The sequence below is a fragment of the Engystomops pustulosus genome, chromosome 1 (genome assembly GCF_040894005.1).
Source record: "Engystomops pustulosus chromosome 1, aEngPut4.maternal, whole genome shotgun sequence".
Taxonomy (NCBI): Eukaryota; Metazoa; Chordata; class Amphibia; order Anura; family Leptodactylidae; genus Engystomops; species Engystomops pustulosus.
Window position 1 is genome coordinate 119,932,988 of NC_092411.1, and position 22,865 is coordinate 119,955,852.

The 22,865-nt window shown below is 41.1% G+C and overlaps 1 protein-coding gene across 1 annotated transcript in view; it reads left to right on the top strand.

The window, feature by feature from the left end:
- Positions 1-1,626: 1,626 nt before the first annotated feature.
- The window catches only part of SMARCA2 (SWI/SNF related BAF chromatin remodeling complex subunit ATPase 2), a 123,995-nt gene continuing 102,756 nt past the window's right edge, over positions 1,627-22,865 (top strand). The window contains 6 exon segments of the mRNA XM_072151623.1: positions 1,627-1,648; positions 8,549-8,787; positions 10,186-10,318; positions 17,569-17,946; positions 18,577-18,678; positions 19,280-19,529. Of these exon segments, the coding sequence (XP_072007724.1) occupies positions 8,563-8,787; positions 10,186-10,318; positions 17,569-17,946; positions 18,577-18,678; positions 19,280-19,529 (1,088 nt within the window). The 5' untranslated portion in view covers positions 1,627-1,648; positions 8,549-8,562.

Below are 22,865 nucleotides of genomic sequence, written 5' to 3' on the forward strand. Positions count from 1 at the left end.
AAAAGTTTGAATTTTAACGGTGAAAAATGGAAATGAAAAAACAAGAAGGTTGTTAAGGGGTTGAAGGACATCTACCATCAGTTTACTGATAGTAGATGTATCCTAATAAGTAGTTCCTGAGGAACATTGTTCCTCAGACCTTTTTCTATTATAACTCTATATATCGCGATTGTGGAAATATATTTCACCTCAAGGAGCCTCTTCGTATTTTAATTTATGCACTCCCCCCAGTAGCACTAGCTGTCACCTGCTCTATGTGCTGTGGGGGAGGGCATGACCAAGTGGGAACACGTGGATGCTGCCATATTGGCTTAGATCGTCGCTCCCCATGACGTCATGGAAAAATAAAAAACATTATAGAGTTTTGAAGGTGGGGAGTGAAAAATGGTAACGCTAAAACGAAAAAGGGTCTCCGCATTAAGCGGTTTATGGACAAAAAGCTGCACAAAGTTTTACACCCAATTTCTCCCGAGTACCTGCTGTATGGGCACACGGCCGGGCATAGAATGGAAGGAGCGCCTTTCAGAGGATATTTGCGTTGTCACTTTGTACAGGCTATAAAGTTTTTCTTTTTTTAATGTGCATATATAGGGCTTAATTTTTTGCTGTATAAGATGAACTTTTTAGGTACATCATTTTGGGGAATCTATAGCAAATTGATAAGATTTTATTAACTGTTGGTGGAGCAAATGAAAGTAATCAATTTTTGGTAAGATGTCTTTGCTTTTTTTGAGGGGTAGCTGGGGCTCCAGCCTTTCCACAGCCACACTAGTGCTGCATTCGGTGTAAGTCTTTCCTTGAAAAGTAACGGGAAGACAGAGGCTTTGAACATCTCCTCACAGCAGCATTTCGTTACAGTGTAGAAGCCCTGAAGTTGTGAGGTGATTTTTATGCCCATTTGCCTTGCCTGCACGTAGAGATAAAAGGGCTTTTCGTGTGTAGCTGGTGGTAGGTGAAGAGGATTACTGAGGATTATGCTTATGTGTAGTGAGTGGCTGTGCCATTTCAGCAGACAGGAGGTATATACATGGTGTCTCCTCGTACATTCCTCACACAGTATAACTTCATAGCGTTTCAAAATGGGCGCGCGTTAATAATTGCATATGCGAAGTTGCGGGCGGCGCTGTACCTGGTGCGCGCTGGGGGGTAGGCCTACGTACACACAGGCTGAATTTGTCAAGCGGAGCAGAATCAGGAAGTCAGAGGGAAAACACTCAGACATGTTTGATCACGATGACATGACGGAGGGGAGGAGGAACAGGAACAGGGCCTGAAGCTTTTACCTCCATACACACACACTCTCTCTCCCAGAACATATACACCCACACAGCGCTCGGCTTCCACAGCACAGCCGGCTCTGTCGATCAGGTAAGCAGCCGCTTCTTTCCTTCTTCTCGTACTCGTAAGCTTGGCCGAGGCGGAATTTACTCCCGGGCAGAGCAGCGATCGATCGGGTGTACAAACTTTCCTGAGCTAGAGCAGGGGGAGGGAATAAACATGGCTCCCCTGGTTCCCTTCCTAAATGTTCTCCTTTACCCGCAGCGCACGAGAGGCCAGCACCCGGCTCACTACGTACTTTCATTCTGCGCGGAGTTATGTCCTGCACTACGCCCGGGGATTAGGAGAGGTGTCCCTTCCCTACATACTGGCATGATTTGGGGGTGAGCGGCTAGTCCTGGTAACTCTCCCCTCACACATCGCCATGGCAGCTCCGAGTGCGCGCTCTTACTTGGTGGTAATTTCTAGAAAAGTGACAGCAGCTGCTGACTGGAGGCACATTGCTGGCTGTGCGGCCCAGGCGGCGGCGGTACAACTTCCCAGTCACATGGCTGCTTGTTTAGTGTTGCTCCTGGCTGGTATGTCAGGCCAACGTGAGGCTCCATCACGGCCTGAGAGCTCGGCCGACACCCAGCTCACCGATGGTATCCCAAGAGCTTACACTTGGTGCTGGGGCTTCTTGGTAGATATTGACAGCATGTGTGTACGGTCTACATGGACGAGCCTCCCATGCCACAGGTTTTTCTATGAGTAAATGCAGACACTTAAATCACATCTTTTCAACACGATCAGTGTTTATTGCAGGCAAAACAGTTTAACCAATCTGTAGTGTGTGAACAGACTCTTATTAACCGCCTGCAGCCACCGGTGTTCTCAGCTATTTTGGTGTCTTCTTAAAGGGGTTGTGCCACTGATGACATTTGTGAGCGGGTTAGGGGATTAGTGTCCAACCAGTGCTGTGTGTATATGCAGTAAGCCGAGCTGTGTGATTACACATCGGTGGTAGACACCCCCTTCCTACACGCTTCTCCCCAGTCCTAGTGCATGTAAAGCCGTAAATGAACTTTCTGGCGTCATTCCAGTGTGGTGGGATGGGGCTGCGTCCATTTGCTTGCTGTTCAGTCCTATTCAAATGCATGGAGATTAATTGTTATACAAGAATAACTTCTGTAGGTTGCTGAACTTAACGGAATATGAAGAATCTGTCTCTTGAAACAACTGAATAACAGTGTTGCTGGAAAATCTCCTATTGATAGGTGAATGAATCTCGGAAAACCACTTTATGGGGAAACTGCAATTTTGACCTTCAAAAACTGCAAGATAGTGTTAGTTACCAACCCAGAGCCAAGGCTGGAAGAGAATTTACCAGAAACGAGTACAAAAATAATAGCAGAATCAGTCTCTTCTGTGTTTTGCCACACAGAAACATATGATCAAGTCATATCCTCAAAAACGACTGCTAACGTTGCAATGTCGACATCAGTGGGGTGAGCTCACCTTGCCAATGTCAGATGGGCCACAAGCATGAGGCCTAAGGCTGGTGCCGCACATACCGCTTTGTCTGTGTTTGAAAACGCAAATGCAGACAAAGCCGCACCCACCGGGATAGGCCGCAGCCTGATCGCATCAGCGTTTCTATGGAAACGCCTGCGATCGGAAACGAGATGGCGGGGTTTTGCATTAAATTAACGCAAAACACTGGCGGCTCGTTTCTGATCGCAGGCGTTTCCATAGAAACGCCGATGCAATCAGGCCGCGGCCTATCCCGGTGGGTGCGACTTTGTCTACGTTTGCGTTTTCAAACGCAGACAAAGCGGTATGTGCGGCACCAGCCTTAGAACAGCAGTCACTGAGAGGAATGGGACTCGATTAATCTTTGAGCCATTTTTTTAACACCGTTAAAGGGAACCTGTCACCAGGGACCTCATTTTCACTAAAGACTGGTTCCAGCAGTCCATTACTGCTGCTTTGTACTTATGCCTTTCTGCTTTCTCTAAGCATTTGCATTTCAATATAATTGTGTGTTGTAACTTACCTTGCATCCTGACAGAATCCTCTGTGTAGTCCTAGGGGTTGGGCTCTGGTTTGGATGCATTTCAAAAACATGTGACTAGTCTGTGCAGCTGACTGATCAGCTCTCAGCCCCCACCTTTGTGCTCCTGTTCAGCTCCTCCTTCCTGATCCTTCACAGATCACACAAAACCCTTGTGAGCTGACATCAGTGGAGGAGGGATGAGCTGTACAGGAGCACAAAGGTGGGGGCTAAGAGCTGGGCAGTCTTCAGCACAGGCAAGTCACATGTTGTTTTTTGAAACGCACCCAAACCAAAGCCCAACCCCTGGGTCTAAACAGAGGATTTTGTCAGGGTGCAAGGTAAGTTGTAACACATAATTATATTGTAATGCAAATGCTTAGAGAAAGCAGAAATACATTTTTGCACTGCAGCTGTAATGGGCTTTAGTGAAAATGAGGTCCCTAGTGACAGGTTCCCACTAAGACAATGTGCACAAACCATAGATAGACCTATTGGGTCAAGTGTTTGGCCAGTCATCCAGTCATAAGTTTTTTTTTTTCCATGTCTGCCAAATTTTTTTTTACATTGATTAGAACACAAAACATCTGGTTCCAGAACATTATCACTGAAAAAAGTGACTGCACACAAACTTCATAAGATTTCATTTTTTTTTTTTTTTTTGTATTGTCGTGTGTGGTCTACAAATGTGGGGGAAAAAAAATGGACATTCTCTAAAAAAAATTTCTATGGACTGCTGCTTCATTAAAAGAAAAACACAGACTATAAAGGGGCACTGGAAATCACGGATAGCATAATAATCTTATAGCATCATCATTCTGCAGCACTTTACAAAGCATACTGAAAAAATACTGCTGTATGTATAATTGTTGTGGTTAGGTTTGGTATAAAAGACAAAACCTGTACTGGGTTATAAGGAGAAAAAAATATTCTAAAAATACATTGGTGATCTATGTATGATTGCTTGATTCTTTTCTTTTTCAAATAAACCATACCACTGGAACAGTGGTTTACAAAATTACCAAAGTATATCAACAATAAAACTTATGATAATAATTAGAGAACATCAATAACTAGCCGAGAGCAGGATTGTAATTACATTTTCTGAGAGTTACAGCAGTCGCTGAATCTGTAGGAAGTGCCTAGGCCTTAGCTTTGACTTGCTTCAGTACAACTGGGGCCACACGACATCACTGGTCTGATTTTGCTCCACTCCTCTTCCAGTCTCTTCCACAGTTCTGTGACTGTTGTGGGTTCCTTGGCCATAACTTTGTCACCAAGGATTTTCCCAAGGTTTTCTATTGGGGTTAGATGAGGACCCTGGATTGGCCGTTATATTGTTTCAAATATTTCTGTATCAAGGAACTGCTTTACCTGTTTTACTGTGTGACAGGAGGCATTGTCTTGCAAGAAAATTGCCGGCTGAGTGAAGAACACAAGGAAAGAACCATATGTTTGAAAAAGTATAGTGGTTGTATTGCAGTATATTGTAAAAGTCATCAGATTTAAAGAGGACCTGTCAGCTCAATAAAACAATCTAGCTGCACATACTAACAGAAAAATCTCCCTAGCCCTCCCCCAGTAATCGCACTGTTACATTTCTAGCTTTACAGGAACATATTGAAAAGCAGTGAAACAGTGAGGGCGCGTTCATAACGCGACGCTAGCACACAGTGGGCGGGGCTCGGGCCGATCGCATATGCGTTTCCCAGGAAACGCATGCGATTAATAACCCGATCGTATGGAAACGCATATGAGATCGCCCCAAACTCCGCCCCCTGTGCGCTAGCGTCGCGTTATGAACGCGGCGCTAGCGGAACGTGTGAACACTAGGCACTCCCTCTCTTCAGCTTCTCTCCCAGACCACCACTCCTTATCTAGGTGCCGGCGGTGTCTGCCAGGCTTGATGCTGCAGTTACCGCCGCCTCAGATAGCCTCCGTCAATCGGACCGCTACATAACTTAGTGATTCATAGCTTTTTGGTATGTTCTGATAAAGCTAGAAATTTAAGTGTGGAAACTGGGGGGGGGTAACTAGGGAGATTCTTCCTTTAGTGTCTGCAGCTTGATCGTTTTATTGAGCGGACAGGTCCTCATTAAAGTACCTTGGTGGGCTGAAATGGGTAAAAAAAGTTTACAAAAATAACCTAAAAATTCTATTCACCCCCTTCCCATATAAACAAGTAAAATTATACATTTATTGGCCAGATATTAGTCCAGACATTGACGAGGTTTTTTTTCATTTGAAATAATAATGATCTCCTTCAAACTTTGCTTTCATCAAAGAATGCTCCATTTGCTGCAATTACAGCCTTGCAAACCTTTGGCATTATAGCTGTTGATTTGCTGAGGTAATTGTGTCGCACGCAACCCTTTTGTGGCGCAGCTGCGCTGGTCTTCATGCTACACAAATTAGAAGGCGTTCCAGTGCTCAGTCAGACCGTGCGCCAGATTTAGCATGCAAAGTCTGACAGAATTGTGTTACAAGCCCTATGTTGTTAAAGGTGCACCAAAAAAAGTTGGTGCACTTTATTGGGGTAGTGCAGAGAGTGCCAGGTTCATGAAGAAATCCTGAATCTGGTGCCCTCTGTACACTACACAGGCAAACTGCATTTAGTGCAATGTGCCCTGTTCTTAGTAAATGTGCCCTAATATACCATTAAACCACTGGAGTGGTGATTGTTGGAAATGGGCCTATATACACGTATGTAGATATTGCAATAAAAAACAGACAATTGCAGGTAGAATAGTCATTTACCACATTAACATGTATAGAGTGTATTCCTGATTCATTCAATGTTATCCTCATTGAAAGAAATTGTGCTTTTTTTTTTTTTTCAAAAAGAAGGACATTTCTAAGTAACCCCCCACTTTTGAGCATTAATGTATTTATAAAGTGACTGCTCCAGTTTTGTGCTGCATTGTGCCGATAAGATAGAAAAAATGCACCTAAAAGGGCATGTTAGTGCTTAGTCTGAGTTTTCGACGCATTTAATTGTTTCAATTGTGTTGCACACCAAAAAAAAATAGGTACACACTTTCCAAGCAGTGCAGGGTGCACCAGATTACAGGCGGTCCCCAACTTACAGACGACCCCTAGTTGCAAACGGACCTCTGGATGTTGGTGATTTACTGTACTTTAGCCCTAGGCTACAATAAACTGCTGTAAGAGTTATCAAAGGTGTCTGCAATTAAGCTTTATTGTTATTCCTCGTTCTGATGACAACCCATTATTTTTAAAATCCATTTGTCAAAAAGACCAAAGAAAAAATTGGCTGGAGTTACAATTATAAAATATACAGTAAGGACTTGAATACAAATTCAACATAAAAAACAAATCTGCCAGTATTCTGACACTTTCTTTTGCCTCACTTTTGATAAATCTGGGTATCACCAGGAGCCCAAAATATCCAATCTATTAAAATATAAAATCAATTAATCCCAGTGATGCATTCCGTAATGAAAAATAGCGCCTAAATGTCTGAATTGCCACTTTTTGCCACTTTGTCTGCTATAAAATTTTAAATAAAATATGTCAAAAGGTTGTACAGTTTTCAAAATGGTATCAATGAAAACATCATCACATCCCTCAAACAAGGACACCTTACACAGCTCCGAACACTGCAATATGAAAAAAACCCACAGGTGTCAAAATATGGCAGTGCAACGCATTGGGTATTGAGGAATTACATGAGAATTAAGATCTAAACTAGGCATCACTGTGATCATATTGATTGAATTTTTTTTTTTTTTTTGTGCAAATTCCACAGCATTTTGGATTTTTTTTTCTCCAACATCCCAGTACATTGCACTGAATATCAGGACTTGAAATTTGTTTAGCATATAACAAGCACCCATATGGCTTTGTAAACGGCTTGTGGAAGGAGAGGAGTGAAAAAGTGAAATGCAAAAAAACTTGTGGTTAAACTTTCATCACTTAAATGAACTGTGGACCAATTCTCATCAGTCCACACAACATGCTCCTGAGCCTTTTGATTTTTTTTTTCTGCTAATGAGATGATTGCTCACTGCAGAGTGGGCTTTCGGTCCAAAGGCTCTTAAACCTTGCGACCCTGTTCAGTGTTTAACTGGTAAGTAGAGATGTGCGGACCCCAGAAGTCGCGATAATTCCTTTACAAGCCATGTGCACACGCATCCATTAACAGGATCAAACTGTCTGTGTGACAGCCCGAACCTTTACCGTGATAGGGAGCCGATATTATCAGTCCAATTTTGCAGCAGCCCCTGTATACAATGAGAAGTATACAGGGAGGATGCAATGTGGGTTATTACCATTATATCACTGTTATCTGGAGTAACAAATATAACAAGAATACCACCATCACATTCCCTCCAACTCTGGTTGTCACTGGTTTATCCATGCTTGACTGATTGTAGATTTCCTTTAATGACATGAAAACATAGGGAAAATGTTATGCATATGAAAGGGTTTATCCCAAGTATTTATGTTATCCTCTGCTTACAGGAAAGGGGATAACAAAGTGATCGGTGAGGGCCCGACTACTAGGACCCCTGCGAGCCAGATAAAGGGTTGATAGGCAGGACAATTTTGCATCCTTCCACTTGATTAACTATGTGCCGGGGCTATAGCCGAGCACTGTGCGCTGCTATCTCCCATACAATTGAATGGAGCAGCTTGGGTCTCGTGTTCACTGTTCTCATGATCACCAATCACTTTGTTGCCTTGTGGTGATTGGGGATAACCTAAATACATGGGGCAGTGTAAAGGGCTTAACACAAATTCTTTTTGGTTTTAGCATTTTACATATAATTTCATTTTTCAGTGTCCCTGATATAGTAAAAATTACTTTGAATCTATAGCCAATTTGTGCTTGTGCAGAACAGATCCTTGCCCCCTTCTTGTGTGATGCTTCCTCAGTGGAAAATCATACATATGTGATATTTTGTATGTCAAAATACAAAAGTGACAAAAATAACTGCCAAAAAGGCTTAAAACAGAGAAATTGCCTGTGGTCATCACCCACTGAACCGTTCATTTATGGGGTTGTGTCTTGTTAAATGCCTTACATTTTTACCTGTTACGTTTATATGAAAAAGGTAAATTGTAGAATAAGTTTAGTGAAAAATATTTACTACTTGGCTTCCAAATCTTGATGCAAAATACTGACCAGAATATTGCGGTGTTGTACTGTAAAGGTGTGGCTATACTTACAGCCTTTTATCACCATAACGTTGTGTTTTCTTTTTTGTTTTCTAGACACGGAACATCTGATGTCTACTCCGACAGATCCGGGTGCTATGCCTCACCCGGGGCCTTCCCCAGGTCCTGGTCCTTCTCCAGGACCTATTTTGGGACCTAGCCCGGGACCAGGGCCTTCCCCTGGATCAGTACACAGCATGATGGGCCCAAGTCCAGGACCTCCTAGTGTCTCCCATCCACTTTCTAATATGGGCTCTTCAGATTATCCACCAGAGAATATACACCAGATGCATAAGGTAAAGCACTCAACCTTTTTGTGTTATGAAAAAAGTTTACAGAATTTATAGTCTTTGCTTATCTCATGACTTTTGGTTAAGGTGGCCAGAAATTGTACTGCTGAACAATATTTTAGTTTGGTATTTCCTGAGGTTCCTATTTTCATAAAAAAAAGCCAGGAAGCTTTCTGTGATTGTCTACCAGGCTGTTAAAAGCTTAATATTTAATGCACCCATGGTGATAACATGCTGATGCTATCTTCACAAGAAAGAGGATTATTGTTCCAAATGATCGGAGAGGCAGGTGCCTGGTTTACTTGCCATTCCATTCATTCTCTATTTCACAAGGCAATAATGAAAAACTTGGTATTTGTTGGAAAAGAGAACCTTTCCACCACATTGAACCCTCAATATCACATAGTGTTCTTCCTCTGCTTGAAAGTTCTTTTTTTTTCTATCTTTTTAATGTTGCTGCATGTACAAAAAAAACCCTACTTTTTATTCCTTCCTACAATGCAGTCAAGGAGAGGCGGAGCTCGACCAAGCAGTCTGGCAACCCCGCCTCATGTCTGCTGGTTGCACTTCCCACTCCAGATGATGGCCAGAGGCAGAGTGGAAATGGGATTAAATGACTGCTTGGTCCAGCTCCTTACCTCCCTGACTGCATCTTAGGAAGGAATAAAAGGACTAATTTTTTTTTTTTTTTTTACATGTTGCAACATTAAAAATATATAAATAGACCTCCAGTGGACTTACAAATGGAGGAAGAAACTATTATTTGTTGGATTAGGGGGTTTAATTTGGTGAGAAGATATAGACACTTATGCAGAAGTTAATTTCAAGCAACCATTTATTTGGATCATTGCATTTTATATCCACAATGTGGATGTGGCTATTAAGCTCCAGGCTGGTTTGAATTGATATCTACTGTGTCAGTGTTTTTTTTATTTATTTTTTTTAAACATAGTTTGCTTTTTGTCAAGTTTTCTGCTGCATCCTGCAATTTTTCTGTATCACAGAAAGTAGTTGAGGTTAGGTCTATTGTTGGGTCAAAGGGGCTTTTATAGCATAAAGGATAATGAGAATGTTTCAAACCCTACCTGCTAGTTCAGTGGTGTAAAAATTGCTGACAAAGTCCCTTTAACGGGAGCGTTGTCGGCAAACTCGCTCCATGTGCTTGGGGAATCTACCGGATCAAACCTAGAATCGCTGAACTGAATTCTGCAGGTCCATTCAATTTGGTGGTTTTAGTTTTGTTTCCGTAAATCCCACCAGTGCACTGAACAAGTTTTTTTTGGGACAAACATTTCTCATGTGCAACAGGCTTTAAAGTGAAGTACGGCAGTAGGTGACTTACAACTCTTCTTTCAAAGCACTAATTAAATATATTAATATATTCAATATAATGCCTCCTTACAGCAGCCCATGGAAAGCATGCATGATAAAGGAATGTCCGATGAAATGCACTGTGCTACTATGAAAAGTTCAAATATGAGGCCACCACATGCTGGAATGGGACCTCCACAGAGTCCGATGGATCAACACAGCCAAGGTATTCAAATTGCATTAATTTATGAACTTGTCCATAAGATCATGTGGCTTTCTCTAAATAGACACTGATCAAAATACAGGCCTCAACATGTGTTTAACCTGTACCAGCTTTCAGGACGCCTCCTCTCAAAGCTGGTAGTGGCAAAACACACGTTGAGGCCTGTTTTTTGATCAGTGGCCATTTTATCTCCCCATCGTGTCTTCTGGTAAAGTTTCTGTTTTGGATACTACATTTATATCATTGTGAGGGGCTTACTGTTACTGTTAGGATGGCTTAGTTCCACCGAGATAATGTGTTGTATCATATTCTGTTTACTATCCAACCCAAACTGTGTACATTATATTCAGGCATTATTTTCTTTGTGACACATGTTGTTCCATCTTATTGGGCAGAGGCGGGGGTTATGCAATGATCTAGATCCTCAGTACTGTCCACCTCTGTGAGATGTAGCATGATAGGTATGTTACTGTTTTAGGTGTGCCTCTTTTACCACAATGTATTATATTATGTTGTGCATGTAAGTCTTAATAAAGATTGTGACCGTTTTTACACTATTTCTTTGGGTATATGTTCTTTTTTTATAGGTTTGTATAGTCATGTAGGAACATGCACAGTATGGAGTTTAGACCTATTTTTGTATTAGTTTATGCCAATTGATTATTCTGTTTTGAAAAGCACCAACAATTACCATATCTCTGTGTAATAAGATAAATGGTGCAGTGAAATACACTTCTAGTTGTCTTTGCCCACTCAGAGTTATACTTTACCAGAGGCGGCTGTTAGTTAAAGGGAACCTGTCACCACAAAACCCTAAAATAAACCATGACCATTACCTAAGAGGTGACACTAAGTGTTTTGTAATGGTGTCTGTATGGTGAGTTGGCACAAAATAAAAACACTGCTTGATTATCTTCTTAGATGCAGTAAAGGAGGCAGGAGAGAGTCGGGCTCCCTCACCTCCTCAGTCACTGTGGGTTGTAAAATCCCCTGGTCCCAGCCCCTAGCTCCACATCACTTCAAGTTATTAGACGACGACTCTAGTGCACCTGAAATGCGAGGCTTGTCCCCAGGCACATCACTGTATAAGACTCACACAGACACCATTACAACACTGTAAGGCAGTGATGGCGAACTTATAGCACAGGTGCCAGAGGTGGAACTCAGTCCTTTCTGTGGGCACCCAGGATGTCACCCCAGGACAAAGTTCACCAGACAGGACTTGAATCTTTCTACAGTTCTAGACAACTTGAGATGCTGCTCTCTATGTTCTATTGAGGTGACACATCCTTTACTGATTGGAACTGCAGGAAGAGAAGGTGTGAGCAGGGGGGGGGGGGGTCGATGCAATTGAATTTTGTGGAATAACAGGGAACAATAATTTACTGTTTAAATTGTCATATTGGCACTTGATGGTAAATAATAAGGATTTGGTTGTTACTTGGGCACCCGGTCTCTAAAAGGTTAGTCACCACTGCTGTAAGGTAATGGTCAAGGTTTATTTTAGGGTTTTGTGCTGACAGGTTTAAGTGGTCTTAAGTATTTCAGGATACACCATCACTACCAAACACAGCAAACACCCACAAAAAATTGAACTGTTGGTAAACATCCCAAAAATATATAATAAAAGTTATTTTATCTTCGAATGTTAATTCCTTTATTGACCTAAAATAGAATACCAAGAGTTGGATATGCTAGTATCTAGCTGTGAATTCCAGTTCTTATTTCTTCCTAGTAACATTTGGTATGAAAGCAAAGCTTTGCTATAGACGTAATTTGCTTTTTCCCCTTAACAATACACTTTATCTCAACAAGAAGCATGTTTCTTAAGTTTACTTTATGATGCATAGGCATGAACTTAAATTGGTATTCCTACGAAGACAAGATTCTTAAGTATACTCAGGATTACGAAATAACACCTTCTCTAATTTACTGTTATTAACAAAAATACAGCATTTTCATAGATATAATTACAATCTGTCTTTATCAGTCCTGATGAATATACAATTTGGTTGTCCCTGGATCCAACTGTAAAGCTTCTGAGTATGCTCAGATTCCTCTCATGAATAGCTTCTCTTATCTGCACACTGCAACACTCTGCCTCCTGCCCCTTCCCTCCTGCATTACAAGACCAGCTCAGACACAGGCACTTCTTGCCGGCAAGCAGCATTGTGCAGAGACCTACTCTACAAACTACATACAAGATAACTTCTTTGTTTAAGTGGTGGGGTAGGCTTTGCAGAGCTGACTGTGTGTGTTATAGGAAAAATAAGTGTTTCTCTTGTGTCTTAGATAAATCCCCTGACAATGATCTGTCTTTTTCTGTGTTGGATAATAGTAGAATGTTCAGAAGCTAAATGAAAGTGTAGATGAACCCTGATAATCTAAGCACATTGTCGGCACACAGCATCTCTTAGCAAAAGAGGGATCATGAAGTGTCTGCTTAGAGAGTCCCCATCCACACTATGGAATTTTACAGTGACCATTACTGTGCTATAGGAGCTAAAACAGCAATAAAACTGTAAATTTGTAAAGTAAGGGGTTAAAATTATCTTTATTGTATAAACATCAATAGGGAAATGAAATTTGTGAACTTTCTTTCACAGGAAAAACCCTCTAAGGCTAAGTTTACACCTGCATCTGGCAAGTTCTGTTGCTATTAATAGTGGATAGGTAACGCAAGGTCCATTTTAAATCTACTTGGAATGGATAATGCAACAAAAAAATGTTTGGTTTTCATGGGAATAATTAACAATAAAGCTGCATTGCACCTTTGACAGCTCTTACAGTCGAAAAATGCAACTTGGGGCTAAAGTTCAGTAAATTCCCAGCATCCAGAGAGCTTCACCAGATATCACACTGGGCAGAGGGGTCCATTTGTAACTAGAGGTCACATGTAAGTTGGGTGTCCTTGAATCGGGGACTTCCTGTACAGAATCTTGGTAACCACTATCAATATTACAGAACAATCTCTTCTCAAAGAAGTAGTTTTCATCAAGCATGGAACAAGTAAAGAATGCCTTGTTTAATACAGAAGTCTTACATACTTTTACATTACAGTCCCTTGAATGTGTGAAATAAGAGAGCATGACCCTGACTTCAAGTTCTCCACACTCTGCTGCAACTGATGGCCACACATCCAAGGATATCCCAATTTACTCTCCTAAAGTGTAGTGCACGATATCAATCACAGTAGAGGGAGGTGTTCTTAGTCGAGGAGATCATGACTTCTAAACTCTGCTGAACACTACGCTTATTCAACCAGTTTAGTTCTCACTCCAAAATTGATTTTCTGGATTATGAAACTGTACTGGACCATGAAACATGAACTTGAAGGTGTAAAGCTGCATGAACACATACTGGTAGTGGTCTCTTAGCTTAAAGGAAATCTACCATCAAAATCAAGTATGATGTACCAGGAACACTTACCGTCTGTATATATTCTTGTTATAGTTATCCATGGCCTCCTTTTTTCTAAATTCTGCTTTTAAAATTATGCTAATGAACCACAAGGACTCTAAAGGGTGTTACCAGATTCCCCTATGGGTGGTCGGTGTATATTGAATTGTATGGAAGGTGCATAAAGGTCCCAGAGATTGATGATCAGGTTGAACATCAATGTGTTTACACCTCAAACATCAATGTGTTTTGGGGTCGCAGTCCCTTTTTTTTTTTTTTTTTTTTATATAAGATAAGAGACAAACATACAATATATATAAATATGAAGAAGATGTATGGTTAACCTATACCATATAGAATGTGAAAGCAAAAAATTGCATGTAAAAGTGTGCATTTGTTAACATTGAGTTACCTTATATACTCGAGTATAAGCTGAGGTACCTAATTACCACAAAAAACTGGAGAAATGTACTGACTCAAGTACAAGGGTGGGAAATGCAGCTGCTACTCATAATATATCGAGTAGTCTCCCCTCATGAATGAAATGTCCACAGCAGCCCCTCCAATTGATATAATGTCCAGCCAAGTACCCCTTAAAAAGTTCGTTCTCACCCACCATGCGCTGACACGGTGCAGCACCTCTTCGTGTTCCCAGCCAGCTGGTAGATGATCGTCAATGTGATCTGCCGGCACATGAACCATGACGCCAGCACGCGGCGACCTGTTCTGTTTCTAGTCTCTGTGCCGACAGATCTCATTGAGAAGCATATAGTGCTATAAAATTTACAAAAAAATTGAGTATTTGATGCAATAGAATTAGTGAATATAAATATAGAAAATAATGGTAATACTGGTTCATCACCTTCATATGAACGAACTACACTGCTCAAAAAAAAAAAAAAAAAAAAGTAAAGGGAACACTTAAACGACACAATATAAATCCCAAGTAAATCAAACTTCAATGAAATCAAACTGTCCACTTACAAAGCCATTCTGATTTACAATCAATTTTAGTCAATAAAGTGGAGGTTCTGCAGGTGGGGGCCACAGACCATTTCTCAGTACCTATGCTTTCTGGCTGGTGTTTTGGTCAGTTTTGAATGTTGGTGGTGCTTTCACATTCCTGATGGCATGAGACAGACTCTAAAACCAACACGAGTGGCTCTGGTAGTGTGGCACATCACCGTGCGGGACGCTTGGCATTCATCAGAGAACACCAAGATTGGCAAGTATCACCACTGGCGCCCTGTGCTCTTCACAGATGAAAGCAGGTTCACACTCAGCACATGTGGCAGCTCTCCACAGTGTCTCCAGACTCTATCTGTAAAGACCTTTAGCATAACCGGTTTGGCAGTGGGTCAGTAATAGTATGGGGGGGGGGCATTTCTTTGGATGGCTGCACAGCACTCCATGTGCTCGCTGGACTGCCATTTGGTTCCCAAGATGAGATCCTCGGATCCCTAGTGAGACCATATGCTGCTGCGGTTGGCCCTTGGGTTACTAGACCTCATGTACCTGGAGTGTGTCAGAGGTTCCAGCAAGATGAAGGCATTAAAGCTGTGGACTGGACTGCTTGTTCCACAGACCAGGATCCGATTGAGCACATCTAGGACATTATGTCTCGCTCCATCCACCAACGTCACATTTTACCACAGACCGTCCAGGAGTTGGCAGATGCTTTATTCCAGGTCTGGGAGGAAATCACTCAGAAGACCATCCACAACCACCTCAGGAGCATGTGCAGGCGTTGTAGGAAGGTCATACAGGCACGTGGAGGCCACACATAACACTGAGGGTCATTTTGTCTTACTTTAACTGGTTCGGGACTGCCCGCTGTGTATTCACATGTATTCGCATGGCGCCGCCATCTTGCCTAGGATCGTCCCCTGTGACGTCATCGGGGAGCGCGATCCGTCTCCAGGCTATTTCGTTTTAACCCCTTCATTACAATGTGCTGATAGCACATTGTAATGAATGAGGAGGAAAATCCCCATATACTGCCATACTGTAGTATGGCAGTATATGATAGGATCGATCAGACAACCTAGGGTTAAAGTACCCTAGGGAGTCTGAAAAATAGTAAAAATAAAAAAAGTTAATAATAAAAATACCTAATAATTCAAATCACCCCCTTTCCCTAGAACTGATATAAATATAAATAAACAGTAAAAATCATAAACACATTAGGTATCGGCACGTCTGAAAATGCCCGTTCTATCAAAATATATTAACGGTTTTTCAATGCGTTTAACCCCGTAACGGAAAATAGCAGCCCAAAGTCGAAAATGGCACTTTTTTGCCATTTTGAAAAATATAAAAAAAATCGATTAAAAGTGATCAAAAGGTTGTACAGTCCTAAAAATGATATAATTGAAAATATTATCAAATGTCGCAAAAAAATGACACCACCCATAGCTCTGTACACCAAAGTATAAAAAAATTATTAGCGCCAGAAGATGGCAAAATCAAATTATTTTTGTACAGGTTTTAATTTTTGTAAATGTATGAAAACATTATAAAACCTATACAAATTTGGTATCCCCTTAATAGTACCATCCCAAAGAATAAAGTAGACCTGTCATTTAGGGCGCTCAGCGAAAGACGTAATATCCAAGCCCACAAGAAAATGGCGCAAATGCGTTTTTTCACCATTTTCACTGCATTTGGAATTTTTTTTCCCAATTTGTTACGCAGAAAACAAGCCATCACACAGCTCTTTACGTGTAAAAATAAGAAAGTTATAGATTTTTGAAGGTGGGGAGTGAAAAATGGACATGAAAAAACAGGAAAGGGCCGGGTCCTTAACCGGTTAAGGACATTTACGGATCAGCCTGTAGTATGTTTTTCCACTTTAATTTTGTGAGTGACTCCAAATCCAGGCCTCTACTGGTTAATAAATTGGATTTCCATTTTTTTGTGGTTTTGTTGTCCGCACATTTGTATTTGTAAAATGAGACGACTTTATTGTTTACATCCAAAGAAATGGGATTCGGAAAAAAACCCAGCTTAACCACAGCGTATCATACAACTTATCCCAACATCTTGGAAAAACATTGGCTTATCCTTCAAGATGACCTTACCTAGTCTAAAGCATGGCCCCAAACCCTTAAAAATATCCTGGCTCCTAGAAAATTGTGAAACCACAACCAAGTACAACCATATATCCACACTTGCTCTTTTCCAAACTTGTCACCAGTTCAAATGTGGAGTAAATGCTGTGAAAACCTCAAAACAAAATCAAAAGTAACTCTATGTATACCCCCCCCCCCCAGCGGTCGTGTGAATGCGGCCTCAGTTGAAAGGCATGAAGACATAAGAAATATATGAATTGGATATCTCCATTATTATACTCTCACGAAGAATATGGAGAATGTGTTATTTGGACTTCACAGTTCATCCTTAAAACAAAGCCTGTAACAAAATGATTCTGCTGTGTTTATTTTGAAGCTCCCCCCCATATGGCTTTGTAAACATAAAAGTAATTTTGGGACATTCTTATGTTGTTGCACCTATGCAGCTTTTGTAAATTTAAATGAGACCTGAACATTTTCTTAAACTGTGGGGGTATTTTGGGGCTAGGATTTTTGACAACTTGCTAGTCTTTAATTATATTCTGTTCACAGCATTCACCTTCTGCTACATCTAATTCCATGTGACATTGTTAACTCATTTTTAAGCACACGGAGACCTAATCTGAAAAAAAGAGTCCCTGATTTGTCATGCCTGATTCTGATGGTAGATTTCCTTTTAACCTTCTCCTAGACAGGACAATTTTATGCTTTTGACATTCTGCTATGTTAGTACAGAAACAAACTATAGGAGTGCATTGCTTTACATATTGTGTTTTCTTTTAGGTTATATGTCTCCTCATCCATCACCCTTGGGTGCTCCTGAACATGTATCAAGTCCGATGTCTGGCGGAGGACCAACACCCCCACAAATACCTCCAGCCCAGCCTGGACTCATGATGCAGGGAGAACAACAAGTTATTAGTCAGCCCAGTCGTGGTCCCTCTGCATTTAGCCAGGTTCAGCTTCACCAGCTGCGTGCTCAGATATTGGCTTACAAGATGTTGGCAAGGGGGCAACCATTGTCAGAAAATCTTCAACTTGCTGTACAGGGAAAGAGGACCTTGCCTGCAATTCAGCAGCAGCAACAACAACAACCACAGCCACCACAAGCACAACAGCCGCCACCACAGCAGCCACCTTCCAATTACATTAGACCTCCAAGTAAGTGACACTTGCATCATTTTCCAGTCATCTCTTTTCTTTTTACTGAAATTTCAATGGGTTGTCCCTTTTAAGAATATTACAGCAAATAATATATCCAATATCCTTTCTATGTAAATTCCTCATGGTTTTCTAGTTAGTTTTTATCGTTTAGCTACAGGAAGTAAACACTGTAGCTCCCTGTTGCATTGTAGAAAGCAGAGATCTAGAAAACTGAAAATTGATACAGAAAGTATCAAGGAAAATTGAGTAACTTTTTGTGACAATTTGAACTTTTTGAGTAACAATATTATTTGCTGTAATGTGCTTAAAACAGACAACCCCTTTAATTGTATTTTATAATTTCTATAAGAGCAAGTTTTATAATGTAAAAAAAAAACCCCTATAAATCCCCTTTTTTATATGAAACTGTGCCATAGGTTTGCCAACACTGCACTAGAAAATAACACCTAGCCTATTTGCAACCAAAGATGCTTTAGTGAATCTACAATGACAATTTTTATCTGCTTCCAATATTTATGTACTTCAGATTACATTGGCTCCCTTATTGTATGTTGGTATGGCAAGAGTTTGATTCACAGGACAGGATTTAGTTCAAGTTTTATTTACACTCTTGTTTCTTATTCAAAGGCATGGGAATGCATCCAATGAGTGTCACTCCTTCTGGCACCGGACCTACACCGGGAATAGCTGGACATAATGCTACAATGGCTTTAAAACCTTGGGGAGAAGGTAAAGCTGAGAGACCCAAAGCATATAAGCGACGATGAATAAAGCATAGATAGACAGTATTATTCAGATGCAGGAAAATAATTAAAATTAAAGTTCAAGTATCTTAGTCCGAGTAAGGTGCAGGACCAACTTTCTTTCCCTATTGGTTATCTGACTTGGAATTTGTTAATAGACCTACAATATCTTGAGCTAAATGAATAACACTTTCAGAAGTCAAAACACACAGTCTTGGCATGTCTTATGTGAACTAGTTTGTGGTAAGAAAAACCCACTTTTAAGGCCCACACAACATGTTTCAGAATTGCCTTGAGTTATCCTCTGAAATTTCCAATTAATGGCAATTAATAACCTGCACTACAAAATGGTTTGCTTCTTTTGGTTTTGAATACACAGCATGTTCCTTTGCATTGTACCAGGTTCTCCAAGGTTGTTTCCACTGTTTAAACTTCTATATAATTTATCATTTGTAAATGTCTGAAAATTATTTAATATGAACCATAGTGTCTTACATGAATTGTCTTGTTGCTATTTTGCTTAAATGCCAGAATCATTTCTAGTTTTTGTTATCCTTAATTTATGTGCCTAATGTGTCTATTTTTAGGTCAAACTTCTGATCTCAATGTCCCAAGTACACCACAGAAGCTTTCAGTACCTCCGCCAAGTGGCAGACCATCCCCAGCACCACCTGCAGCTCCACCGTCTGTTGCTTTGCCTGGTCCATCAGTCCCTCAGCCTACACCTGGTCAGCCAGCTCCAATTTTTCAACTACAGCAGAAGCAGAACCGAATAAGCCCAATCCAGAAGCCTCAAGGCTTAGATCCTGTTGAAATACTGCAAGAAAGAGAATACAGGTACAAAGCTAATGTCACAGCACACATATGGCTTTTCCAGCCACGATACATATGAAGTTTCCTATGAAACCCTTTGCTACTATATGCCATGGGTTTATACCACTGCTGCTATATAGGAACAGCATGCAGTCGTATAGTTTTTATTGGTGCTGAGACAAACTTTTTTTCAGATTAATTATATATTAAATGTTAGATTATTTATGTACTCGCTTTACAGTAGTTAACCCCTTAACGCTCTGCGCCGTAGCTCTACGGCGCAGAGGCATAAGGAGTGTATGAGGAGGCTCACGGGCTGAGTCCTCTTCATACAAGGGTGGGGGTTTTTGCATATTGCAGAAAACCCCCACCGCTAATAACTGCGGTCGGTGCTTGCATCGATCGCGGCTATTAACCCTTTCATTGTCGCCGGCGGTGTTTAAAAGACGGCGGTGCGCAGGCGCCGCCATCTTTATTAGGATCGCCGTACCCCCGAACGTCATCGGGGGGGCGGCGATCGGTTGCCATGGTAGCCTCGGGTCTTCGTTTGACCCGAGGCTATCTGGCTTCTGCAGATACGTTACAATGAGCTGCAAAAATGCCATATATTGCAATACAGAAGTATTGCAGTATATGGTAGGAGCGATCTGACCATCTAGGGTTAATGTACCCTAGATGGTCTAAGAAATAGTGGGGAAAAAAAAGAAAAAAAAAAGTTTTTAAAAAATAAAAAAAAATTAATTAAATATTAAAAATTCAAATCACCCCCCTTTCCCTAGAACTGATATAAAACATAATAAACAGTAAAAATCACAAACATATTAGGTATCGCCCCGTCTCAAAATGCCCGATCTATCAAAATATAAAAACCGTTACGGCCGGCGGTGACCTCCGAGGCGGGAAATGGCGCCCAAATGTCCGAAATGCGACTTTTACAACTTTTTACATCACATAAAAAATGATCAAAATGTCGCACAGACCTCAGAATGGTAGCAATGAAAACGTCGCTCATTTCGCAAAAAATGACGCCTCACACAGCCCCGTGCGCCAAAATATGAAAAAGTTATTAGCTTTTTCTTTTTTGTACACATTTGTTTAATTTTTGAAAATGTATTAAAACACAATAAAACCTATATAAATTTGGTATCACCACGATCGCACCGAACCAAAGAATAAAGCTGAGGTGTTATTTGGAGCGCACAGTCAAAGTAAAAAAAACTGAGCCCACAAGAATGTGACGTTTTTTTAAATTTTTCCACATTTGGAATTTTTTTTCAGCTTCGCAGTACACGGCATGTTAAAATAAATAACATTACGGGAAAGTAAAATTTGTTACGCACAAAATAAGCCCTCACACAGGTTTGTACACGTAAAAATGAAAAAGTAATGGATTTTTGAAGTTTGAGAGCGAGAAATGAGTGGAAAAACCCTGCGTCCTTAAGGGGTTAAACCATGGAATTCCAACCCCAATACTGCTGACTGAAGTATTGGAGAATGAAGGTCTGCTTTGAGCAGCTAAACTGTTGGCAGAGCTATCTGTCTGTAGTGTAAAACAGCATTCAGTGAGGGTGCTGGGTGTTGCACCCTAACTTGTCAATAGATTATAAATGGTTTTGGGGCTGAATAACCTCTTTATCCATACCACACTGCCTATACACCCAGCCTTCTTCTCTATTTAATGAGACATTGAGGGAATACAAGTTATGGCTCACAGATTAAAATAATAGTTTCTATTAAATAATAAGCTACTGTATATAAGTTTGCTGCTGTAATATGGTCCATTTTTGCTGATAACTAGAATTTAGTTTATATTGGTTAGGCCCCATGAACCCAACCATATGGGGGCCTCCATAGAAGTCTATGGCAGCTGATTACAGTGCAGTGAGCATTCAGTGTTGCGATGTGATGGAGCCCGGTGCTCAGCTTTCAGTGGAGAGGGGATGGGTGAGGAGCTATGTTGCATTTTGGCAACAGATGGAAATTCTCAGAAGCCAGAGCTATGGGATCTGTAATTCTCTGCATATACCTCTTTATTTCTTTGTTTTGTTTGTTTTTTTGGATAGTTACTACTGGAAGCAAGCTTTTATTATCCTTTTTTTTTGGTGTGGTAAAAGTTATACGGTCTTCAAGCTTGACTGAGACTTAAAGGTTGACTCAAACGTATGGGAGTGTGCAATGTAAAAGTTGTATAATAAGCAGCAGTTGCCTCCCTGTGGTGTGCAGTGTGTGTCATTGTCTTTGTGTTGGCAGGAGGTCTAGAGATGGTACTGGCCCCCTGGGGCTAATTATGTGTAATGATCTTTAAGGGCCACAAGTCCACATAACATCAACATGCTAATAATTGCTTTGACCAGCTCCCCTGCGCAGTCTGCACACAGGAATCCATTTACTTCTCCTGTTCCTACAAACTGAGCTCTCCCTTGATGTGCTGTACTGACGCCTAAGGGAATATTTCTTCGATCTTTTACTATTATTGCATTTAATCTAAAGGAGAGAAAGCATCCTTTCCTTGAAGAAGAAAGACTGAAAGAAACCATAAAGATTACAATGAACAGCTCCTGCTGTGCTGTTTGCGTTTTGCAGGTTGAGCGTACCAGAGCATTAGTGCAAACTATCTGAACCGTTACCGCACAAAAGATTATTGTCCTCTAGGATTTTTAAAAAAATAAATAATGACCAGCTATTTTGCCGATCGTTGATCAATAAAAAAAAGAAATCATATTCTGTTGTAATATTGTAAAAATATATTCTGTTGTTTATGTGGTAAAAGCTATCCTGTGCTTTCCTATCTGTTACATTTGTGTCAGCAGATGGCAACTCTTCACCTATTCAAGTGTATATGCAAACAGTTATCTTAACACTACAGCCAGAGGTCGCATTAACGCCTCACCACGCGTCATAGACGCGTGATGAGGCGCCATTACCCCCCAAAATAATTGCCATGCGTAAAAGAACGCATGGCAATTATTCCCTGTAGCGCACAGGCTGAGCGGCCTGGCGCGCGCTGCAAAAGAGGGAAATGTCACTAGCGCGATCGCAGCGCGCGCCGGGCCGCTCAGCGGGGCACGTGACTAAGGGGCGTGCCGGAGAGACCCGGAGTGAGAGCACCGGCCACAGGGGAGACATGTGGACAGAGGGGCGACTGGACTTAAGATCAAGGCCGGGTGAGTGTAGTCTTGTGTGTGCTGTGTGAGTGTAGTGTTGTGTGAGTAGTGTACTGTAGTGTTGTGCGTGCTGAGTGTACTGTAGTGTTGTGCGTGCTGTGTATTGTGTGAGTGTAGTGTTGTGTGAGTAGTGTACTGTAGTGTTGTGCGTGCTGTGTGTAGTGTTGTGCGTGCTGTGTGTTGTGTAGTGTAGTGC